Source organism: Neomonachus schauinslandi, chromosome 2, assembly GCF_002201575.2.
Source record: "Neomonachus schauinslandi chromosome 2, ASM220157v2, whole genome shotgun sequence".
In the NCBI taxonomy this organism is placed as follows: Eukaryota; Metazoa; Chordata; class Mammalia; order Carnivora; family Phocidae; genus Neomonachus; species Neomonachus schauinslandi.
This window is the reverse complement of record NC_058404.1, coordinates 30085144-30111562: the sequence shown is the minus strand read 5'-3', so window position 1 is coordinate 30111562 and position 26419 is coordinate 30085144. Positions and strand designations below refer to the sequence as shown.

The following is a 26419-nucleotide window of genomic DNA, read 5'->3' as shown; positions in this document are numbered from 1 at the left end:
AATCTTTGAAAAAAATAATTTATATATTCCAGCCAATTTTTATGGGGGGAAAAAAATCACTCTTTTTATGGCAGTAGGGTTCAAGAAATTGTAAAGTTCTATATCAGTCTAAGACAAAACAAATTAATTCACCTTTTAAGACTGCCTATAATTTATTCCTAGGAATGTTAACACTCATGAATACATGTACATATGAACCCTGATAGAGAGGAGGAAAAAGAAAGAAGTTAATACTCCTTTAAAAAAAAAAAAGATTTATTTATTTGAGAGAGAGAGAGTGCATGTGTGCATGAGTGAGCAGGGTAAGGGGCAAAAGGAGAGGGAGAGAGAGAATCTCAAGCAGACTCCCCAGTGAGTGTGGAGCCTGATGCGGGGCTGGATCTCACAACCTGGAGATCATAACCTGAGCCGAAACCAAGAATCGATGCTCAACTGACTGAGCCACCCAGGTGCCCCAAGAAATTAATACTTCTTAAACTCTGTGCTAATATGAAGTATTTTTCTCACATAGAGTAACTTATGTTGTCCTTAAAACAATCCTGTGAGAGTTTTAAGTATTAATTATCCCCATTTCTTTAGATGTAAATTCTAAATCTCAAATGGTGAAGTGATTTGCTTAAGGTCATATCTAGCTTATAAGTGGTAGAGCTCGGACTTGATGCCAAAGTTTCCAGTATAATTTCCACTTCACTATGATGTCTCTTCAACTCTTACCTTAGTTCTAAGTTTTTCATAAACTTCCCCAAACTCCTACCTAAACTTAACTCTCCATCTGTTACAAAACCACTCTGTTAAGATCAAAGGAGGAAAAGAATAAAGGAAAGAAGAGAATCAAGAGCAGAATGAGGGACAAAATTGGTACTGGTTTCATATTTACTATGGTTTAGTCCTGAGAGTTGGTGTTTTCCAGTATCTCATTTAATCGCCCAAACAGATCCAAGAGATGCATACTACTACCCTCAAATATAAATGGGGAAACAGATTCAGAGGGATGATCTAACTTGCTCGAAGCCATGGGAAAGGCAGGTAGGATTAGAACTCAAGTCTGCCCAACTGGAAAGCTAATGCTTTGGGACAAGAAATTGAGAGAATCAGAGTTGTAAGAGGCCTGAGAGGGAAATATATTTAATAAGTTGCTTGAAACATGAATCTGCCTCAAATGTGTTATTGCTTAAATATTTCCATGTAGAAGAAATTAAATTCTTTCTGAATACACATTTCATTTGGAATAACTTCTACTGTGAAAAGATTCTCCCATACACCATGTTGTTGGGAGAGCTATGTCCATCCAATCTCCACTCCAGAGGGGGTGTCCTATACTGATCAAAATCATACACGTAAAATTCTCTTCTCTAAAGAGAACATCTGAGATGGAGTGAGAGAATTTACTAATTAGGATTTACATAATTAACAGGAAAAGCAAAGCCATTTAGATTAAGATAATACATGCTGTTTGAATAAAAATGTTAAAGACAGTTTGGAAAAGAAAGGCAAGGTGTAGTGAAAACCAGGATCATTCCAGTTTATTCTCAGCACTCACATGAATTAGCTGGAGTGACCTTGGATAAGTCACTTCACTTCTCCAGATTTTAATTTCCTCACTTTGGAAGTCACTCAGATAATCTTAACATATGTTCCACATGTAAAATTCTATGATTACAGAATATCAATTACATTATTCACAAACAATCTTGGAATGGTTACACATACACACACAACAGTGGATTAAATTCACTTCAGCAAACATGGCAACAAGGTTTGAGGTGATGAGGATTAACTTTATCCCCTTCTCCTCAATCACTCTTCATTTGAATGGTACACGAACCCAAGTTTTCATTCATTTTGAGAACTAATACCTTAATAGCAGACACTAGCCTTTCTCTGGGTAGTGAAACTAAAAAATCCTTGGGAGTGCTTTAATATTCTTGTTCTATAAGCCAAAACAATAAATGGAAACTATGACCAAGAAATAAAAATGAAAATATTTATAGCTGTTTCAGCTTTCTAGAATCTGAAAATAATCTTACCATATTTACATGCTAGAAGAATTATGTAGATATTTTTCATTTTAAAGTGCTCCTAGAGACTAGAGAGACTACTTTCCCAATCGCTTCAATGGTTTGCTTAAACAGTGTCTTACAGGCCAAACATGAATCACCTCAAGTTACCCAGCTTGTTGGTAGCAGGTGGGACCGATGGGACTTTAAAATAAAGAACATTTAAGTTAAAGGCAAGTGTTAAGCATTCAACAGCTAGAGGAGAGGAATATACCAGGGGAGGGACAGAAGTGGTCATCAAAATGTGAAAAAAACAAAGGTAAAGAGAAGAAATGCTGCATTCAGAGAGTTATATGTATAATTAAGTAAAGAAATACCTCAAGTGGATTCAAACTGTGCAATAGATGCTTCAAATTTATTAGAACATAAGCTCTATGAGGGCAAGAACTTTTACTGTTTTTCATTGCCATAAAGTCCATCTAGAACAGTGCCTGCCACCATAGTAGGTGCTTAATATGCATTCACTGAATGAAGAGAAAGAGGAAATAACAGAAGAAAATTGTTGACATATAAAAATAATAAAAACGGAAACATGGCCATAAGAGTAGACATGGTATAGCTTATGGCTGACTAGAAAGCTCGAACAGATTCACTAGACGAGAGTTATGTTCTAGCTCTCAGCGGCTCCGAGCTCAACTTTCGACAAGTCATAACTTTCTTATGACTCAGTTTCTCAATCTATAAAATATCTTTCTTTACACTTTAAAAGGATCCTGTGAGGTGAGAGGAAAAGGAAAAGGGAAGGAGGAAGAACAGTGATATATGGCTTGGGACATAATGAGGTTCTGGGAAAGCAGAAATGCTGATTCGTATAAACGTGCAGAAGAGTCAGCAGAGAAACCGGTGTGAATCACAATACGGAAAAGAAGAGGGAGCGATCCGGAAGAGGGACAAAAGTTTGAATTAACTGTGCCAATAAGAAACAAGCATATTGTCCTAGAGACATATTTTTGTATGTGTGTTTGTAATAAGTATAAATACCATTCAGTATTACGATGCAATAAAGTATGTGAAAAGATCAGTGAAGATGCTTTAGTAGTTTAGAATGCAATGAAATATTGATAAATAAAGCCAAAGTGGCATCATTAGAAAAATAAAGGATGATTTAAGAGATAACTGGGTGGGTGGGAAGGCAGAGGAAGGAAGAACACCGATCTAGGGATCATCAAGGAACAAGGAGGAACGGGGTGGGGGGGGGTGCAGTGCAGGCAAGAGGTGAGCCGCAGAGACATCTGCTTGATGCCAGCAAAGAGCCTACCCTGGAAAACCTGATCTGTTTTCAACAGCGAGCTAGACACTGTGTGGATGATCAAATAAAAAGGGAAAAGACTAGCACTACTGAAAATTTAATAAAAGTGAAACAAGAAGGCGGGAAGGAAACCGAATTTTAATAGTATGAACTATACATGCTTGATCAGTGGTCCCACTTGACATATGTCCCTGTCCGTTGGATGCCACTGAAGCCACCAGAGTTGGTCTCCAGCTCTTTTCTCTCTGGACCAGGGAAAAGCTGAGAGGAGAAAAGAGCCACGTGTGGGTTTAAATTCTGGCGGCCAGGACACTACTCTGTGTTCTACTATTTTGGATTTCACTAAACCTTTCAGAATGTTGTGAATTTTCATAAAAGAATGTCACTACATCTTTCAGAGCCTGGGTTTCCTCACCAGTGAATTTATCAAATTATTTGGTTTCAGTCGAGGATCTTTCACTTTCTCCCAGTTTTTAATGTCTTGGGCTTTAAACAAGTTTGGTTAAAGTGGAGAAAAGTTATCTGAAATCACCGCTCTGAAATACCCACAAGTACAGTTGCAAGGAACTAGAAGAATTTCTTGGGCTTAAAATAAATGCCACTTTTAAATTGAAAGGAAGAAATCCGTTGGTATATTTAATTAATCACGTTGAGCTTTCGCAAATGGTGGTGATTGCTATTGTCACTGTGGTAACAATGGTTTGCCATGCAACCCAGTACGAAGAGACTTAAGACAAAGCAAAACAAATCTGGCCTAAGATGAAAATACTAATACACTCTTACACTACAGAGTCTGTTGTCAAGCAGGCTCTCCCATCCAGAAATACATTTTCTTCCAAGATGGCACTACGGTTCCCTGTGACAATTTAATTAATCAGTTCTTTTTATAGTAATCTAAGTTTGCAATCTCCTGGAATCAGTTCTTTCCATATAAACAGAGGTTAAGATAAATTTTAAAGCCTAGGCAAAGAAAACAAATTAATGGTTCAAGTATTTTGTGCCCCAGTGAGAAATAAAAACTTAACCATTACCATGGCAAATAAAAATGTGGTAGTGAGAAGCCACTAACACACACAGAAAAACTTTAAATTAATAAAAACAAGTATATATATATTTTCCAATCCTGCATTAGATCTCTTGAGCTCTAGATGTATGCATAGATTAATCTAGTGAAAACATGGAATTATATTACCTTATGAGAAAATGCCCATTTTAGAAAACCTGATGTAACCACTATTCTTACAGGCAATTTAAAATGTTATACATTGCCTTTTATTACAATAAAGCCAAAGAATGTTTTAACTTTAAAAGAGTCGGTGGGAAGGGGAGTAATTCCAGTGTTTATAGAATAAAAGCCTAATAATACTAGAAGGTAGATTGGTTGGGGAATAATGGAGCAGACACAATTACTAGGATTGTCTCTCTTCTACTCTCTCAGGCTCCGGGATAAAGAAGAATCAATTAGCCCTCCACAGACTATGACCTTGAAGGATACAGCTCTGTGCATAATATGCTGAATATGCTCAGACAGATAGGAAAGGGAGAATAACATCTTGAAACCACTGAGGAGCATGTTTCAGATACGATAATGCCGTCTTAAGATGCATACCACCACAGCGTAGCTCATGTCAAAAACACACATGACGAAAGGAACGCTCTTGTTCTTCCTGGGACTAAGCAGTACTTTCTGAGTTGAAGGGAAAAAAAGTGAACGAGGTTACAAAATGACAGTCTGACTCCAAGCTTTTTTTTTTCCTTGCTTTCCTTTAGTGCATGGTTACAAGCTTTTTAAACAACAAAGCAACGACTTATAGGAGTGTCTGAAAGCAAAGCTCCCTGGACCAATCTCCCACCCCTCTCCCCCCCAAAAATAGACTCCTAATTTTTAGGATATTAGTGTTTTTGTTGTTTTCAGGCACTAGGCGGAAAAAAATTAACACAGAGTTTCCCACACAGAAAACCCATAGGCTGTAAAGTGTCAAGCACCGTCTACCTCTAACTTTTCAGGCGAAAACTACTTCTCATACTGCTTTTCCAGGCTGATCTCCAACGCACTTCAAAATGCTGCAGCTGTGTCTCTGGCCAGAACTGGCCACTGCGATGCTTTTAGGCCGCAATAAATCTTTTCCACTCAATGCAAATGCCAGAAAATCAATGCCCAAGCTCGAAAATAAAGAGAAGAGAAACTATATGGAATGCATACCCTAGGAAAACACTTAGTAGAAGAATTTACCTTCAAAAATAATTTCTCAAAAAGTCACAACATACTTTTTGACATGGTCCTAGATCAGAAAAAGGTAACTGGATGGTTCTTTGTTTGCTTCCCCACCGCCCCCAAAGATGACAAAATTATAGACTTTACTTGAAGAGTTATTGTTTTTTTTTTTTCCCCCAAAGGGTCCTCTTTCTTTTTCTGGACAACTAAACCTCTTTGGGCACATTTTAATTAAAGACAAGTTTCAAGCGATAAAGACAAAGAAGTAACCTTGTCTTCACGGTGAATTTTGCTTCTCTTTGCAGGATCTGTACTTGCTTTTTATAGCCTGTCATTTCATCTGGGTATTATTTCCCGGTCACTTTGCCAGGTGGGAAGAGGCGATGAATGCAGTGATGTCTGTCAGACCTTTAATGATGCTTCAGGGATTTGATAAAGATACAAAGCAGTGTCTGCAGAAAGGAGGTTCTTTCCTAATTACACCTGAAAAACAAGACTCTTGCTCTCTTTTTTAATCTTTGCCACTGAAACTGCTGTGTATGAAATCTTGAATCACAAGCACAAATCAAGTTTTCTGTGTTTCTCTACCACACGGCTCTCCCTCATTCGCAACATAATGTCTGGAAAAGATATTCTTTATTCTTCCTTAGCATCCAGAGGGAAACAGAAGGGGTGAGTATTTCATCATGGAACTCTTACCCTCAACTCTGAGAGATTTTACACACGTTATTAAGAACCAAATCCTCTCATCTTTCACTTTTTTCTACTAAGGGAATATTCATCAATGGTAGAAAGTGGTAAAAGACAGAGAGATGAAAATAAATCAGAAACATTTAGAAAAAAGAAGCTAGAGGAGAGGCGCCTGGGTGACTCAGATGGTTGAGTGTCTGCTTTGGCTCAGGTCATGGTTCCAGGGTCCTGGGATCGAGCCCCACGTCCGGCTCCCTGCTCAGCAGGGAGCCTGCTTCTCCCTCTCCCTCTGCCTTTCCCGCTGCTCATGCTCTCTTTTCTCTCTGTATCTCTGTGTCTCGAATGAATAAATTAAAAAAAAATCTTAAAAAAAAAAAAAAAGCAGCTAGAGGAAACTCCTCCCTCTCTACTGGCATTTGGAGCAATCTGACTAGTCATGGTTTCATTCCTGTCAACTTTCCATTGTAAAAGCATCGCGGGGCCCCAGTCGGAACAGGAGCACATTGTTCTGTACTGTTTTAAGAGCGTGGGCTCTCCTCACTCACAGGTTATTAAACCGCGCGGCTGCCGGGCAAAAAATGACACGTCTGGGAAAAAAAACAAAAAAAAAAACAAAACAAAAACGATGTGCCTTCCTAATGGATCTTGTACTTTTTAATGACTGCCAAGGAAGCTCTTTAAACATTTGATTACAGAAGACAAAACTAACTTGGGAAAATCCCTTCATGCAGACTTTGTGCTGCGTCCTGAAAAAAATAAAGCTGCCCCTCACCAGTGCTCAGGAGCCTAAATGACAATCTGGGCAGGACAGGGAGAGCCCGCCGCTGCTGGGGGCTGAGCACGGTGACTGCGCTATCAGGAAGAACCAATTATAAGAGAAATGTGGTGAGAGCAGAGAGCAGTGAAGGGAACAGGAAGAAGGGATGGAGGCAGATACCAGGTGGTGTGGGGCTGCTGGGAGGCCAAGGGGAACCGAAGGGTGAGGAGGGGTGAGGGAAGGCTACATGGGAACGAGAGACGCGAAACCACACTCGCCGTTCTATGGAAGTCACACTCATATAAAACAGAAAGGATGCTCTGCTGTCTTAATTTTTAAAAAAGTGTTAGAAATCAATGGAACTGCAGTGACATTCAAGCACGACTCGCAGACGCTCAAGCTGGGGTCCCCCCCCCCACCCTAGCCCGTGAACAATCTGGCTGGAGGGAACGCTGCTTCACACCAGCGGTTTGCAAGATCATTTTACTCATCTCTTCACGGCCACCCCAAGTGTTCCAGTCACATGATGCGCTTCAACAAAACCATGCAATTAAAATAGAAGGGAAACAGCTCCCTGCACTAGAGAACGCCTTTTGGCGCCTCAAGCCCACCCCTTTCCATTATTCATCACCTCTCTCTCTCTACTTACAAAGTTTAGGAGCAGTTTGGAGATTAGTTTCTGTTGTTTGTGGCTGAGTTGCTGACTTGGGTGTTCTCACCTCGGGGTTCCGTGTGGGGAAAGGGAAGGATGGTGCGGTGGATGGCAGGAAAGAAAAAGCAAAAATACGATTCTTCGGGGTGGGTACCGCTGCAGGTTGGGAGGACACAACAGCATTGTCAACTTGCAGTGTAACTTGAACCTCAGTTTCAGATGGAGCCCTAGAGACAGGTGAAGTGTATGCCTCAGATGCTACCCACACAGCTGAGGCAGCAGTTGGATCCAGAGAAATAATAGGGTCCTGGCCTAACCCCCCAGGGTCAAGGTGAGTAGGAGAGTCATACTCAAATATCTTGTCCACGAACACCCACTTGAGGCCGGCAATGCAGAGGCAGAGGCTGACTAGACAAGCCAGAATGGGGACAATGCAGATTTTCTCTGAGTTGAGGCAACCTCTCAGGCGCTCGGCTTCCAGGCACACACAGCAGGGAGCTGCCAGGCCCACGAGTCCGGGGGTTCTCCCATCTTCAGTCTGGGTCTCTGGCATGTCTTCTGCTGCCGGAAGCCCATCAAGAGATGGGTCTGCGCTCAGCTGAGTGGAGGGGCTGGAGGACCTCTCAGCAGCTCCCTCGGACATGTCTGGGGAATAAATCTCCATCGGCTCACCTCCAGAAGGCCTGGCCTCTCTCACGGTCCATTACCATGCAGAGCCCCCCCCAACCAAATGATGCAGCATCTTACAGGGGGAAATCGATAAGTCTTCCAAGTCCAAGGCCATTATCAAAAGCAAGAGGAGTTCAGGAGGCAGGAAGGAGGAAAAAAAGCCTCTAGCAACTACCAAATACAAGTATATTGTAATTCGTGATGGCTGTTTCTGGGCCACTTTTGCAGTTCTTTCAAATGCTTCTCCGAACCATCCCGGCTGGTCAAGAGGACTGGGGCCAAAACCGAAACCGAGCCGAGGGTTGGTCAATTAGGTAAACCAGTAGCCCAAACTGAAAGGCATGTTTCTCACCTCGAGCATCTGAAGCTGCTGTCTGCTTAGATGGAGAAAGCAACTGTCATGCAGGAGAAGTAAAAGCAAAAGCAGGACCAGCGGCGGCGGCGGCGGCGGCGGCGGGAAGAGAGGCAGCAGGGCCAGTAGCAACAGCATCCTGTTGTGTTAACGCGACGGCTGGAAGAGGCTGAATCATTATAGAGCAGCAGGTGCCTGCCCTGCGAGCATCACTGCAAACAGGGTCATGGCAGAGGGATCCGAAGGGAAGAGTGCGGCCCCGGAGGGGCGGTGACTCCCCTCCCCGCCCTGCCTCCACCCCCACCCCCCAACCACTCCTCTTTGTCCTTCTGGAGCGCTCATTCACTTTCTCCCTCTGCGGCTTGCTCGGCCCTGCTTCATAGTCTCTTTCTCTTCCTTTCCCCTCCTCATCCAAAGACGTTCTCTCTCCCTCTCTCCCCTTCCCTCTCTCTCTCTCTCTCTCCTCCCTCCTCCCTCTGTCCGTACTCCAGAGCTGCTGGATGCTCTGAGTAAAATCAGTACACCCAGCAACGCAGGACTGCCAGTGACTTCCTATTTTATCCAATTAGAAGGAATAAAGGCCATCAAATCAAAGAGAAGCAGGCAGGCACCAGTTTAAGCTCAGTCCCCATGGCCCCCACCCCGCTTCTTCCCTTTCTCTTTTTCTCTCCACAAGAAGCAGCCCCCGTTTTCTACCCCCACCTTGCTCGCTTCCAGTCTTGCCGGCTCTCTTTCCTTCACCCACTGTTGGGTCAGAAAAAGCCAGCGATCGATGCTAGCAATCTAACAAAGCTGGGATGGGGCGGGGGATGTAGGTGGGACCTTATGGGTTGGACCTGAGGCTTGGCAAAGTCTGATATCTGATTCCTCCCTAGAGAGGTAAGCTTTTCAACAGCAATTTCTTCTTGCCTGCCGCTGAGAGATAGCATTCCTTCCCCTGCCCTCTAATAAGTTTTGCTCACCAAGAGGACTGGTATTACCTGATCTTCAACCAACAGTTAGAATATTTTTTTCCGAACCATGGACAGCTCTGCCTTCAGCCCTGTTCCCGACGATCCTGTAAGACTTTGCAATACTCAGGGTGAAGCGATGTTGGAGGAGGGGTGCTAGGCAAGGGGAGATGTGTTCATGTAGCCCCACTCTGGTCCCACTTATATTTCCATTTCCTCTTCCCACCCGCAGCAGTCCGAGACTAATGTTAAGCTAATAAGAAACACTGGTAAATAGCGCTCTTCATTTTGAAAATTTCACTGCAGAGGTTTGAATTCCCTGGGCGCTGTAATATATACCACATGTCCTCAGCTAGAACCACACTGCAAGTATGAAGAAGAGTTTTCCACTAAAGTGAAGGAGAAATAAAGAATTTCTCCAGACAAACAAAATTGAGGGAATTTATAGCCAGTAGCAAGAGATAGTAAAACAGATTCTTTAAAGAGAAGGAAAGTGATATAGGTCAGAAACTCAGATGCACATGAAGAAAAGAAAAGCATCAAAACAAAACAAAACAAAAAAAAGTGAGGGCAAAAAAAAATTTGTTCTTATTTTTGATTGATCTAACAGATAAGAGTTTGCTCAAAATGATAATAGCAACAATATATTTGATTATATATGATTATGTGTAAAAACCTACTCATGGGGCGCCTGGGCGGCTCAGTTGGTTAAGCGACTGCCTTCGGCTCAGGTCACGATCCTGGAGTCCCGGGATAGAGTCCCGCGTCGGGCTCCCTGCTCGGCAGGGAGTCTGCTTCTCCCTCTGACCCTCCCCACTCTCATGCTCTCTCTATCTCATTCTCTCTCTCAAATAAATAAATAAAATCTTAAAAAAAAAAAACCTACTCATGTATGTTTACATATAAGTGAAATAAATAAAGGCAATGATCCAAGAAATGGGGGGGGGAAAAAAGCATGCCTTTTGGGTTAGGTTTCAGTAGCTTTACCTTACAGATAGTTTCAACGCAGCGTTTTTTTCCCCCTTATAAAATAGCAGCCCTTAAAAGGCTGGAAGAAATGCAGTGTTCAATAGGGAGTACAGGATTCCCCGAACCTCCCATTCTTGCATGTCAGTTCACACTATATGCATCTGAACCTTTAATCCCTGCTTTACTGTGACTGCACACTCAAATGGTTTCCAAGGAACCATTCTGCTCACCTATGTCAACAGGACTCTTAAAAACTCTCTCTAAATCTATACTACACACACAACCAGCATATGAGTCCCAGAAGCAATAAATTTAGAGCTCAAGTCCTGAGAAATTCTGCTTTAAGCACATTATATTTGGTATAGCACAATCTTCCCTGCTTTTAAATAGTTTTACGCTTTAAGTGGGCATGCAATAAGAATATTACCATTTCTTTCAAAATGAAATTGGCCCATAATTATAAATGATTTAAAGGACGTTAAATCTCAAAATGTGTCTGCAGTAACAACAACTACAAAAGCTTGAAACAATTTGCATAATTGTAATTATGACTGTGACAAGCTTATGGGCAAAATGACTTATCCTCTCCATAACCTGCACTTATATACCAATAACCAATATTTTAAAATAATACTTAAAATAAGATCTTGTGCCGGCTTTCTAGCTTTAACTATTTTATTTTTTAAATTAACTTATTTATGTTAGAGAGGGGAGGGGGGGAGAGCATAAGCAGGGGGAGGGGCAGAGGGAGAGACTCCCAAGTAAACTCTACACTCAGCGGGGCTGCATCTCAGGACCCTGAGATCGTGACCTGAGCTGAAACCAAGAGTCAGATGCTCAACTGGCTGAGCCAATCTGGCACTCCATTAACTATTTGATTTTAAAGCAGTGAGAGTTCTCTTAAAGATTCTAACAATGGACATGAAATTTCCTATCACAGGAAATTTGTTTCTTAGCATTTATAGTATTCATACTGAGAGGTATTAACATTTCAATAATCAATATTCATGTAAATATTCAAAACCCATATAAGCAAAGTAAATGTTTATGCTAAATTAGGGTACTTTATAATTCCTTTACAGATCACCCAGTTAAAATACATGGGCCCATCACTTCTCGGCCTTTTGGCTAAGATCAAGTGTAAAATACATGGGCCCTACCTCCTCACTTATGTCCCAAACCAACATTACATTCAAGTATAATACATTGGCATTTCATTCAGAGCCAATCATCTAGGTTTCAAAAATCAAAATGGGGTTCAGGCAGCCCAAGTCGGGCAGGTAAGAGAAGATACCCAAAACAGTAACCCAGAGTTTAAAAAGTGGTCCTCAGCTTGTACCAACAACTACTCACCTCACCTTAATCACTCAGAGCAAACATATTCTGTAGAAAAAGAAATTATCGGGCTCTGCTCTAGTTGTCATCTTAAAGACACACAGCACTTAGAAAGGTAAGCAACATATCCTACAAAGACTAGGACAAAACAGCAGAGACAAAATCCTGTGGGCTGCCACAACGGTTCTTTCCCTGGGCTACACACATCGGACTGTGGGGTGTGTACTGTCCTCCCTGGAGAGGTATTCCAAGAGCCCCATGGCACCCTGAAGCTAAGATCGGCTTGCAGAAAGCCAGCGTCCTGTAAAGTGGTTTCCCATCAAATCAGAAGGTGAATGTAACTGAAGAAAGGGGGTACAGGAGGTAAAGAAAAAAAAAAAACAGTTCTTCATTCATTCCCCCCCTTGGGACTAGGAGCGGAAGGTTGTCTTTATCCCTTAATCACATCCCCTCTAGCAGTAAAGAAGTGAGGAAGGGTGGTGTGAATCGGTGAGGGATCAGAATTTCCTTTGGCTGAAACATGCCTATTTGGAGGAAGAATCGCAAGGATATACCACTTTAACCCTTCAGGCTCCACCCCAATAAAGCCCAGGAGCACCCATATTTCTGTGTCCCCTTAAAAAATAAACATGAGCCAGAATTTTGCTACCTTTTAAAAATCACATTACCATCTCGTTCATCACAACAAAAGCTACATCACACCTTTGTGCCAGGCATTCTGCTAGGTTGTTAATATATATTATTTTCTTATCTTCACTAATCCTGTACAGTACATATAATCTTAAAAAAAAAAAAAGAAAAAAGAAACAGACTCAGGCAGCTTAGGTAACTTAGCCACGGTCACAAAGCTATTAAGTGATACGGCCAAGATCTGAACAAAAGTCTGATTCAAGGGCGCCTGGGTGGCTCAGTCAGTTAAGCGTCTGCCTTCGGCTCACGTCACGGTCCCAAGGTCCTGGGATTGAGCCCCACATCGGGCTCCTTGCTCAGCGGGGAGCCTGCTTCTCCTTCTCCCTCTGCCTGCCTGTCTACTTGAGCTTTCTCTCTCTGTCAAATAAATAAAATCTTAAAAAAAAAAAAGTCTGATTCATGCTATTTCTGCTGAAAAATACTGCTTTTCTTTTTAATCACAATAATGCATCTGATTATATGTTGCTTACCTACCACTTCATTGGGAGAATAAGGGAACCAAAAAGTATAATAATGAAAAAGGCTTAGTTCCTTAATGTAGTCTGTAAACAAACTTAAAGGCGCCTCCTTTCCAAAATAAGAGCTTTCTAAAATTTTGCCTAGTGATATCCAGAAGTTATAAGGATCAAGTACAGGCTATTTAAATGTGACCTACTTATAATGGAAATTGAATGAGCTCCTCCACAGTCTCAGTTCCAGCATTTTCTCTGGAAAGCTCTCTCGGTTATGTACTTCCGTGAAACAAACTGCCCCAAAATAGCTTGAAACAACAACAGTTGTCATCTATCTCCTGAGTCTGCAGGCTGACGGGGTTCAGCTGAGTGGTTCTTCTGCTCCATTTGATGTCAGCTGGGGCTGCAGTCGGCTGGGGCACAACGGGGCTGAACTATGAAGATGGCACTCACATGACCAGCAGCTGATGCCGGATGTCAGCGGGAAGCTCAGTGGGGGCTGGGGGGCACACCAACCCACAGCCTCTCCCTGTGGCTTGGGCTTCTCACAGCATGGGGTCTGGGTTCTGAGCAGAAGCATCCCAAGAAGGAGGAAGCACAAGCTGCCAGTCCTCCTGCAGACTGAATCTGGAGGCTACATGGGTTATTTCCATTGCCTCCTACTGGTGAAGCAGGATGGGGATGGGGGGGGAGGGGATTAAGTCTCGATGGAACAGTGACAAAGAATTTGCCGCCATAATTCATCCACCGCAGAAGGTAAGGAAGTAAATGTTAGTAAGTCGACCTGGGACAAGAGGAAATGGGGTAATACAGAATGGGATTTGGCAGAAGAAAATCAAAATACACGTGTATTTCTTTTCTTTTTTTTTTTTTTTTTAAAGATTTTTTTTTTTAATTTATTTGAGAGAGAGAGAATGAGAGACAGAGAGCATGAGAGGGAGGAGGGTCAGAGGGAGAAGCAGACTCCCTGCAGAGCAGGGAGCCCGATGCGGGACTCGATCCCGGGACTCCAGGATCATGACCTGAGGCGAGGGCAGTCGCTTAACCAACTGAGCCACCCAGGCACCCAACCAACTGAGCCACCCAGGCACCCTCAAAATACACGTGTATTTCTGATCCACTTTCATAATATTCCAGCTTCCTTCTAAGCCAGCTTCAATGAAGAAAAAAGAAATCCTATCATATCATCAAATATACTGAAATTCCTCTGCTACTTCAATTCAAGCCAGGCTATTGGGTTCAGCATTTATTTTATTTATTTTATTATCAGAAGTATTTAGCACAGCTCTAGCAGATGAAAGAGGGTGGTAAATGCCAGTTTGCTTTTGACCGTATTACCCAAATTTCTCTTCTCTTTTACATTTTTTCCCCCTATATTTTGGCTCTTTTGCTCTGAAAATATTCATCTCTGAAAAATCTTACCCTTGCTCCTAAATTTTATGGCCAAAAACACAGAATTTACTTTGTGGTGTCTAGTACCACAATGACCAGGATAATTTCTTTTCTTTTTTTTTTTTTAAGACTTATTTATTTATTTGAGAGAAAGAGAGAGCATGCATGAGCAAAGCTGGGGGAGGGGCAGAGGGAGAGAATCCCAAGCATACTCCCTGCTGAGCACAGAGACTGGACTTGGGGCTGCATCCCATGACCCAGGAGATCGTGACCTGAGCCAAAACCAACCAAATGCCCAACCAACTGAGCCACCCAGGTGCCCCTGGGATAAGATGACTATGGATAAAATGTAATGATTTATGTATTTGCTAATGAATTATGAAATCACAGTTTTCACAAGAAAGCTTCATGTTCTAAAGGTAACCTTTTTTTTTTTTAAGGAATCTGGAAAGGATTTTTTTTTTTTTTCAAAGATATCCCTCATTTATCCATTTGACAGAGAGATAGCACAAGTAGGCAGAGTGGCAGGCAGAGGGAGAGGGAGAAGCAGGCTCTCCGCCGAGCAGGGAGCCCGATGCGGGGCTCGACCCCAGGACCCTGGGACCATGACCCGAGCCGAAGGCAGCTGCCCAACCAACTGAGCCACCCAGGCACCCCGTTCTAAAGGTAACCTTAAAAACTTACTGCTTCCTATGGAGAGGACAGAGTACTCAAATGCATCTATTAGCCTCTTCCTACTCATTTGAAAGTCATTCCCTAGGTGGCCACAACTCCTCCCTGGAGTCCTTCTATGCTTCCAAGTCATGGACCCAGCATTTTCTTAACTGTACCACTACTGGGGCACATCTTCACAGTCTGTGCTATTATTTATTTATTTATTTTATTTATTATTTTTTTAAAGATTTTATTTATTTATTCATAAGAGACAGAGAGAGAGAGAGGCAGAGGGAGAAGCAGGCTCCCCGCAGAGCAAGAAGCCCGATGTGGGGCTCGATCCCAGGACCCTGGGATCATGACCTGAGCCGAAGGCAGACGCTTAACCATCTGAGCCACCCAGGTGCCCTGTGCTATTATTTAATCATGCCATGTGTATAGGACTGAAGAATACAATTTCTTTGAAGGCCAGGTCTATCACTATCTGGCTGTCCCAAGCCTAGAGCTGCGTTATCCATTCAGTACATACATTTTGTTTGGTTTTTATTTTTAATTGAAATTGAATTATATAGATTATGGCCCCTCTAATAAATGGGCAAACCTTTTTTGTATCCATCTAATTACTCAAAATACCCTCTGTACTCTCGTTCATTTTTTCAAATCTTTTAGTGTTTAGTTCAGTCACATCCTTATCAAATTTTTCTGACTGTTCCTAAATATGCCTTTTGAGAATTTATCTTATTCTACTGAAACTCTGTTATCATAAATATGCTTCATGTTTAACCACCACAGATCCTTTCAGTGGATGGAAAGTTGGGAATAAACCAAAATTTAACTGTTGTTCCTGTAATTCTTCTCTCTTCAACTAAACAGAAAAATTCTCTGAGGGCCAACCAAATCCATGTACTATTTGATGTTCTTCTACATTATTCATAATGCTAAATGGGGGGATATGAAACTCATCCTACCTTACTGGGCAGGTGTTTTCTCCCCACTCTGAAGGTGAGTGAAGACTCTGGATTATACTATTCTTTCCCAGTGAAAATTTTCTCAGAGAAAACAATCTGACTTAATTTCAAGAATTATTTTATGAGATGCTGTATCAAACATTTGGCATTGACTGTGGGTCTGTGTTCTCATTTTGTAACAAGATGATCAATTCACTCTGGCACATTTTGTTCTTTATGAGTTGAGATCCTCTGTTGCTCAAGATACAGTATATGACCTCAAAGATGAGGATTTGAGAATTTATATATAGAAAGATATCTTTATTAAATGGGATAGTTATAATAAGCTTTCTTTACTTTGAGAGAACCTATTAGTTTCTCCCTCCCCGTAAGTGAAATCATTAGTTATATGCAAAAAAAGTTTACTTTATTTTTGATTTTATAAGTCACCTTTCTTTTAAAATTACACTGGACATGTTCTGGAAGCAGTTGGAGATGGTTGCACAACATTGTGATAAGTATCAGTGACTTGTTCACATTAGAATGATTTTAGATTATGCGAATTCTAACTCAATAACAACAAAAAAAATGACTTTTGGACACTCATCATGGTTTCAGCTTCTCCAACATTTAATTTCAAAAGGAAAATATGTTCTACCTGACCAGTTTTACTAGTGGACTGCACTAAAATAATGAGACTTTGGTACATTTAGGTTGCCCTTTCATCTACAAAAATCTCGGTAGGTCGCATGGCATTAAATCTCTGACAGTTATTAACTACAAACTCTGAATTGATATTGATGATGCAACACTGCATCCCAAGGAACTCAGAAGCATGAATAAAGATATACTAAATTGATATGTCATTGAGGGTTTCCATTCAAAAGACATTTTATGAGAAAATGAGCAAAAGTTTATAACTATCTCATTTTATATACTTAAAATATTATTTCTCATTGTTAACTCCATCCCCTTCCCCTATTTAGAATATACTAGAAATATGAGCAAAGGATGAGGGAGAAAGTGGCAGTTATTCTGAATTATCTGTATTTTCTACACAGTGTGCTTTGTTATGAAATGTGTGATAAACTCACTGCCTGAATGTCAATTCCATAAGGGCAAGCACTTGTGTCTGTCTCCATCACTACATCCCTTCTGCCCAGAACATGCCTGGCACACAGATGTGTGTTGTTGAATCAACACACGTGTTGTTGAATCGATGCATCGATACTGGAAACTACTAAAGAGAGATGAATTAACTACAGGAAAACATGTGAAAGGCATGGGTACTCCAGATAAGAGTTGTACTTGTGTGAATAAACACAAATAATGTTAAAGTACTGTGTGTGTATATGTGTAATAGAAAAAAAAAATTATCCTTATAGTGACTACTCTGATATATGGATGGACAGTCAATCATAATTTTTACTAGAGCAATATATGTTGGATTAGTTACCTTGAACAAATCCCTTTGCTTGTTTGAAGTTAAGATCACATCACAGAGCACCACGGCTAAGAGAGAAATTTTGTTTGTTTTATCCTCAAGTCTTATGGCAAAACAAGGGATAATCAGCACTTTTATGAGCATGTAGATAATGTTATTTAAGGGGAATAATGAAGGCTATACTTTGTTGCAGTAAGAGAAATTAAACATTAGGGAGAAATATCTCTGATAATCAATGCCTGTTTAATACAAAGTCAGTAAGGTTTCAAACATGGAAGTAATTAAACTTGATTTACACTTAGGCACTAGCTATTTGTTTCAGTTTCTTGTCAGCTGACTCTATAAACTAATCCCCAAATCAATCCAGAAATGCAGTGTATAGCACAACACATCACTTTTACAAATGCTCTGGAATTTGTTACTTTGACTTTTCAATCTTCTGCTTCAGCCAGAACCTGTTGAGCATGAGATGGTCCACACAGGAAGGCAGTTATGAATTACTTATAAGACAGTACCATCCACTCAAGAGACTCTGAAACATCATATAAAGTCTTCTATAAAATAAACCCTCACAACTCACCTGGAATCAAGGAAGCTTCAGGAAGGGAATTATCTGAAGTGTCCTACTTTTAAATATAGTCCAAATTTGTAAATCTGAGAAGAGTTCATCCAGAGGAAACATCTTACAATATACATTTTCCTTAGGGTCTACTTAAGTCTTGCTCCTTGCTGCTGATCAAAATGAAAATATAAAGTTGCACCAAAGGGAAAAAAGAGAGGAATAAAACTATAAGCAGTTGCCAGAGCTGATTTGGCATTCTGAGCAAGTCACCTAACTGGCAATGCTGTTATAAGGTCATAAGCCTTATAATGCTCATAGAAGCAGAAGTATCCTATTTAAAATCAAATGCCAGCCTCCTATTTTTCTGCTGCTTCTCAGTCCACGGGGTGGACACTTTTTCTGCATTGTTACAATTTTTATTACTTTAAAAATATGAATTTAACAGTCATAAGATAAAAGTGTCTTGTCATTCGGTCTCCAATTCAAAAGTCTTCTATCCTAAATCACACAATATGTTGCTAGGTTCAGATCTGTTTAAGAATGCCTTGTTTCTTTTTTTTTTTTCATTTCAGAAATTACATGGAGTGAAAGGATTTAGGCTTAATGCAAAGATGAACTGTAATCTCAAGAATAATTAGATCTAGGGCGCCTGGGTGGCTCAGTTGGTTAAGCAACTGCCTTCAGCTCAGGTCATGATCCTGGAGTCCCGGGATCCAGTCCCGCATTGGGCTCCCTGCTGAGCGAGGAGCCTGCTTCTCCCTCTGACCCTCCCCCCTCTCATGTACTCTCTCTCATTCTTGCTCTCTCAAATAAATAAATAAATCTTAAAAAAAAAGAAGAAGAATTAGATCTAAATTTTTCACTTACTGAATGTTGGAGCTGAAGCAGGACTTGCCCATGAATTTTATTTTGTCCAAGAAGAAAAAAGGTCCCAGGAGGTAAAAATAATCTTCCTGGAGTCACACCAAAATTAATTTCAGAGTCAAGACTACAGTTCAGGTCTAATGCTCCTCTCCTTTCCACTCACTTCTACAAAGGAAAGCTCTTTAGGGACATACTGCCAATGTCAATACAAAGGAACATAGAAGGGAGGGTTTAGATGTTCTGTCACTACTGCCATGGATTATCTCTATAGAAATATCTCACTTTGAACTTGCATTGTGACTGCTTCTACTTGAAAGTTAACCCTGTTTAATGCTCCCATGACCACTTTTGGTCACAACTCTCCTGAATATTCAGGCTCTCTTTCTGGAAGATATCCACAGATCAATATTCATATTTGGACTCATTTATTCAACCTGACTTCATCACACTAAGGGGACACACAGAATGTGCTCTGTGGAGCCCAGTAGCTTTCACAGAGGATAGGTCGGAGATTAAGAAATCAGTTTAACAATGGCAACATGACAATGAGCTTTATGCTCACACAGAAAGATACAGAATAGAGACTCTAGTAGATGGAAGGGAGCTTATATTAAGGGAGAGGAAAGAAGACTGTCATGTCAAAATAGGGATCAGCATAATATTATTGCAGTGGTTCAAAAACATGTGATACCAAGATGGCCAATAGCTGAGAACTGGCGAGGCAAGGTTATGGCCTCTTTTAATTTGGAGAGTCAGAAGACTGGCACAGGGAAGGAGTGACTGTCAGGAACAGGAGAAAGAAGGCTGTTGCTAATGGAGTTAAATTCTGAAATATGATGCCTAGATAATCCCAGGTCCAAATGTGATGACTCATTCCAGAGAAACCTATATTCTGTTTGTTGGCATAATCCGTCACTTACATATTCTTTTAAAGATTGTAATAAAACACATGTATCAGGCAAAGTGGGATATGTGGGAGTAAAATGCACTCATATATGCAACTTACTTGAAAGGGCATCAAAAATAAGAGTGGATGGATAAATAAAAATGATGTTCAAAGCAAATACAGCAAATGTTACCTGTAAAATCTAGACAATGGGTATAAGTTGTTTACAAAGCATTCAGTTTTTCTGTATACTTGAACATTCCATAATAAAGCGTTGGAAAAAAAATTTGAAGATTTTTTTCATGGCTATTTCTCGCCAGCACGTATGACAGAGAACCCACCTTAATATGCTATAGTAAGTTTTTATTATAAAAACTCCAGGGCGCCTGGGTGGCTCAGTCTTCAAGTGTCTGCCATCGGCTCAGGTCATGATCCCAAGGTCCTGGGATCGAGCCCCACATCAGGCTCCCTGCTCCGCGGGAAGCCTGCTTCTCCCTCTCCCACTCCCCCTGCTTGTGTTCCCTCTCTCGCTCTCTCTCTGTCGAAAAATAAATAAAACCTTAAAAAAAAAAAAAAAAACCAACTCCATAGCCTATGCCAAACAAACAAAATAACCAATTCCACATTCATCAACCTGCACTTGGTTATTTCCCTTCCTCTATGCAGGTACCCTCTGCACCCACCTCCCCTTACCACTCTTACTTTAAGGAATTGATTTTTAAAATGAATTTCAAAATTATATCAAAAATACAAGATTTGTATCATTTTAACTATTATCTAATGGCAATGAAGTATCTTTATATAAACAAACCATTAGTTGCTGCAGAAAATCTAAGAGCTTTTCCTGACCCCTCCCTCATACCATTTATTTGCCGAGAAGGGATTTTTCTTAATGCCCTCCTTCAGTCACTGGGGGATTGGAACATCTATGAATAATGTGAAGAGGGAAATTGTAAAGTTCACTTTACTGACGATCAGAAAGGCTAGACAGTAAGCATCATTTTGTTGGAAAAACAGAAATAGAATCCTTTAATGGTTGATGACACTTGCATCCTGAACATATCTTTTTCAATGGCCAAATGGTCAGGGGACACTAAGGCCAAACGGCTCTGATGTGGAGGGTGAGCTTCTCCACTGCTGTATTTCCCACACAGTTACGCATACAGATATTTTAAAACTGTTAAATATTTATGATGCAGTACAAAGCCCCTCTAAAAGCATCTGTATTTAACTAAATCATGTCAGTGACAGCAAGAGGCATGCAGAGTAATTTCACCTAGCAGGAAAGTACTTCTTTTACATATCACTACCGTGCAGAGAGTTTCAACCATATGCTGTTTCTACCCGCATATACCTCCCATAAGAAGGAAAAGGCTTTTAAAGAGCCTTCTCAAATGAAACATAAATCTTCTGAAGTGTTTCTCAAAAATTCTTCCCTGAGGCTTTGCTACGACCTGTCACTAGAGGTGAGACAAATAACCCATCCTTAGGTTGAGTCCCCTTCACCCCAGTTTAGATACCTGGATTTAACCCAATCTTTACTTCTGTCATGTCCTTCCAAAGGTTTACTGACTATATCAAAGGCATCCAAAAAATTAAATACAAAAGGATATCCAAAAGGTATCCATGTACACCTAGATCCCCCCTATTCTTCCCTTTCACCCTCAAAAGGATGCCAAGGAAAAAGTTTTTGATGAGTATATCTAAAATTAAATTATTGGTAATCATTCAGAAACTTAAAACCAAAGAATCTATTGATATGAATACCACTATTTAAACAGTTTTCCAAGGTCTCTAAGCTTTTGGTGATGCAAATGAACAGCAGAGAGAAGTCACTGACATTAAAAAAAAAAAAAAAAGTGCAATGAGAAGGTAAGACATTTTTAGGCATCTCCAGTCTCAGAGCTCGCTGTACTCCTGGAGACAGGAGGTTTAAAATAAACTGTGTCAAAGGAAAAAGATGGGTTGAATGGGTACAAAAATAATTATTTTAGTGAACTGTATGCTATCAAAAACCCAGAGCTAAATGCTTGAATTGCCCAACTCAAAATGAAATGATATTACTGTAATTCAGCCAACATACAGCAACTGATTAGGAAATTTTTGCTGTTCAGCATTTAAACTAACTTCATTTTACAGTCTGGAAGGTAAAAATGGAAAGCCTCAAGATGACCTGCCTTTCAAAAGCAGTAGGTTTCAGATTTTGAGGTCGCTGTATTATATATGATCAAAAATAGCTACCATTTCTAAAGACCAAAGATGTACATGAATTTATCTTGCTATCTAACTGCCCATCCATCCAAAAAATGTTCTCTAAGTGGTTGGTTATGTCCCAGGCATTGTGCTGGAGTTTATAGGGAAAAGACATTCCAGCTATAGTCTCTCTTTTCTCTGAAGTAGAAAGTGGGGTTATCTGCCAAGAGTGAAGGCATGATTCAAATTTTGAAAGTGATAAGGTCCAAGTCTCCTCGGAAAAAATAGAAGAGAAAGCTGACTGAAAAACAGAGGCAGGACAAGCATTGTCCTTCCTTATTTATCATCCTCACTATCAGGATCCTTATTTCTCCTCTTGAGAATTATATTTTGAAAGTGCACCCATGGAAGAAGATTTAAATAAAAAGGTCATCAATAACAGAAGAAATAACTTTTCTGCTGAGTCATACTGTTCTTAGACCCAAACAAGCCTGAAGTAGGAGGAGGGAGGAAGAAGAGAAGAGGACAAGAACATGATAATGACAGATTTACTCCTCAGATCAGGGCACTTTTCCCAAAAATAGAATTTAATCTGCAACTTTAGGTGGTCCACTTGATCATGCTGTGTGGTTGAACTCGGGCCATAATGAAACCAAGCCACTTACATGATATTACCAGTAGGTACATGAATCAAAAAGCTTGAACATACTAAACAGTGTGATGCCCCTCTGTGGCGTATTTCTTCTCCTAGGAACATGATCACTGAGGGAGGAAGACATGCCATAAACCCGGAGTTTTAGCAGGAAATTTTAATTTTTTTAAAAGAAATTAGTATTTGAAAACATTGTGCAATTACAGCAAGTTAAAAATTATTCATATTAAAGTGAAAAGGGAAGGCTTGGTCTTCAGTTGATGCCTCTTCTGCTACAGGCTTCACAGGTATTTTTTTAAATATGTGCCTTTTGTCAGTTTTTCCAGATACATTCTAGGTTCATCTTGTCCTTCCTGCCTTTGGTAACTTCGCTCGTTCACTCATTCATTCGGTCATTATTTAGTAAGTGCCTACTACATGTCAGGCCCTACCTAAGACTACGAGAATAAGAGAAAGATTGCAATTGTTCCTGCTTCCATGGTGTTACATTCTAAGTGAGAACCTAGTTTTCCTAATCCCGGTCTGGCACAAATGCAAATACTTCAGAAGTGAGAGTCCATGTCTTCTCGTGGATTCTATTTGTGTGGTAGATATATTCTGGAAACACTGTTTTTTGTTTTTCTGTTTTTAAAGATTTTATTTATTTATTTGTCAGAGAGAGCACAAGCAGGGAGAGCGGCAGGCTGAGGGAGAAGCAGACTCCCAGCTGAGCAGAGAGCCCGATGTGGGACTCGATCCCAGGACCCTGGGATCATGACCTGAGCAGAAGGCAGACATTTAACCGATTGAGCCACCCAGGCATCTCTGGAAACACTGTTTCTTGTATGTGCATGTCTAAGTATCTGACATTTTTCTTCACTCAGTATCCAGTTATGAAAATATTTCTTTCTGATAGTGTTTTGTTTTGACTAATGATAGAAGAATGCAGAGATTTGATTTCAGAAAGCACTATGCCTAAGCAGGAAGACTTTGAAAGTATTGGACAATTAGAAGCAGAAAAACATAATCCATCTATTTCTATCCTCAGTATTCATCAAAACAAAACACCCATCAAAACAGACTAGGCTATAGTAGTTATTTGATGATGGGTTGATTTTTTTAGATGTTATTGGCTTGATTGTTTTTGGTGAGTGGGTTAAAATACATAAATTGAATAAAATACTAATATATTTTATTATTATCTTCTTGGTGAATTGAAGACTTCTTAATTTACCGGTGATGATGATGCACAGTTTTAAAAGAGGGTTAGCCAAATTTTCTGAATCATTAAGGAAATGTTTTCATTTCACAGAAATCCTGACATTTCAAAGTAGAAAAAAAATTGTATTCAAAATCAAAGAGAAAAAATTATACTACATACAGATACGGATCTGATGATTTAATTTAAAATTGGCTGGTTGTAGAAACTAGTTTAATCAATAAAGAAGTTCAACATGATTCAAAGAAATAAGTATTAAACATTTTGACTAACATTAGTTCTGATAACTACCTAGGCTCTGTAAAATCCTTGACACGGCAAAAGCTGAACATGACCAAAGTAAGTGTCACTATTAGTTATACGTCATCATATTCATAAGTACACGAGCCATTCAGATTTAAACCGATCATTATTAAAGAAACCGACAATAAAATGAAGAGGATTAACATCCTTTCTCCACTTAGAAACATGATTTTTCCTTCTTTCAATTAATTCTGATGAAAATATACAAGGCTCTAGAGTGCCCTGCTTCTCATTCAACATCTAAATCAATTTGAATTTTTTCATCCATACAAAATAATTTTAATGCTGAACAGTCATTCTGTGAATGTCCAATGATGGTGTGTCTGATAAAGCGAAGAATACATACTGGGGTGGAACTTTCTTACTTTACATTAATATTGAAGGTGCATCTTAAAGAACATGGCTAAAGAAGTTTCACTTTTAAAAATTGGTTTCTCTTGTTTAAATACTAATATCTCTTTTGCTCAAAGTAAAACATTAATTTTTAATAAATTTATGAACACTGTGAAGTTAGAAGTATGATATATATTACTTACTTCGCTATTAACTCATTATCATAGCATTTTTCCTCCTTTATTCTAAATCCAGTAACTTGTTATACCATCAAGCTGGAGCATTATGTATTATCTTTAACCAGTATCTCACTATTGTTTTTAAGAACAAGTGTGCACACACCCAAAAAGTAAATGGATTGTGTGCAGAGTAAAAGAGGTTTCAAAAATAAGTAAATTAGATCTAATTATGGGCAATAGAATTTCAAAACGTCCTAGGTGAACATTAGCACTTTCCATGTTGAATTTAAGATGCAGTTTAGTCAGCAAAGACATTATTTTTATATATCATGTTTGTCTACTATAAATATCATAAGCATTCCATTAGCATTAACCCAGTGATTAATGCATGTATGATGGAGTCAGGTTCTAATCAGTGATAATAACTGCCTTCAACTATTTCCCCAACCGTTCATCTCCCCAATCTTTTACCCTGACTAACAAAGACATGCCTACCAAAGTCTAAGGGTTCATGTAGTTACAGGAAACCAGATGCATTATTTATAAGGATGCAGAGGCTAGAGAGTTCGGCTATGTCGCTTACCCTAGCAGTAGTAGGCTCTAAGCTATTGGCAACAGGAACCTTGCCAGTGCATTAGAAGATGAGATAGAGGGATCTCTGCCAAATAAAATAGCTAAGTAATAACAAATGTTAAAGAAGAGCCTTGGGGGTTGGAGGGAGTCCTGAGCCCAGGGCTGAAGCACAATTCAGATCACCAAGCTTTTGCAGTCAATACAGAAAGAAGAGCTGTAATCCCAATTAATTCTTTGTGTCTTATCTTTCTTGAGTGCTGGCTTTTTAATTACAGTTTTACATTCTTTTTTTTTAATGTTACTACAGTATCTGTGTACACACGAGAAAATTACAGCTGGTATAAAATAGGTATGGTGCACAGTATCAGACTGCAAGCTCAGGGATTATTCATCGCGTGCTCATGTTGTCCACCCTGTTTAGAAATCCAGATCACTGTTTGAGTGATCCAGGACAAATTGGTATTTTCTCCCTTTGATTTCAAAGAAAAAAGAAACTCAACCACGAAAAAGCCACAATTTCTTACTCTTCATGTGTTCCAAATTGATACATTGCTACAGAGAGACACCTGTCATGGCTTTAAGTCAATTTTGAGATAGTGCCATTCAAGTTTCATTTTCTGTTTAATCATCGTCAGTCATTTGGAATTTGCACTAAATTGCAACAAAGGGCTGCATGCTTTAAATGTTAGCAGCAGCAGGAGATGAGAATGCCATCTTGCCTGGGGAACAAAACAATCCTAAAAACTGACAAAATAAGTCAATCTAAACACTAAAAAGAAAACTTACTGTAAAGATTGTTAAATCAAATAACCTTCTATATCAATCTGGAATTTAAGCAAAAAGCTATGATTTTTATTCTGCATCTCAAAACTGATCTGAAAATTGCCATCAGAATGAAGTATGCGGTAGTTGAGGCTACATATTACATGTTATGTTTGTTTCTTATAACCCGAGTTTCAGATATTTAATGCACACATCTTTTATCGACCATAATGCACTGATCATTCTCTCTCCATCCCAAAGTGTGTGTGTACTAGAGGTTCATGGTATTCCTTCTAAATTATCCAAGTACCAAATGAATATAATTTGTTACCTAAAACTTTCTAGTTTTAATGTTATCATAGTAAATGTGTGTGTGTGTGTGTGTATATACATATATATATATATATTTCTGTACTTTGTTCAGGAACCTTGATTCCTAG

The 26419-nt window shown here is 39.8% G+C and overlaps 1 protein-coding gene across 8 annotated transcripts in view; it reads right to left on the bottom strand.

Moving 5' to 3' along the window:
• NRG1 (neuregulin 1) overlaps positions 1-26419 on the bottom strand; it is a 1087745-nt gene that overhangs the window by 109659 nt on the left and 951667 nt on the right. For 3 of the 8 annotated variants that reach the window (XM_021694279.1, XM_021694284.1, XM_021694287.1), the window contains exon 1: positions 7618-8284. The exons of 4 other annotated variants lie outside the window; for them this stretch is intronic. In XM_021694279.1, coding sequence (XP_021549954.1) covers positions 7618-8284 — 667 coding nt within the window. Of the gene's footprint in view, positions 1-7617; positions 8786-26419 lie in introns of those variants that run through there. One more of the 8 variants, XM_021694278.1, reaches the window with a different exon arrangement.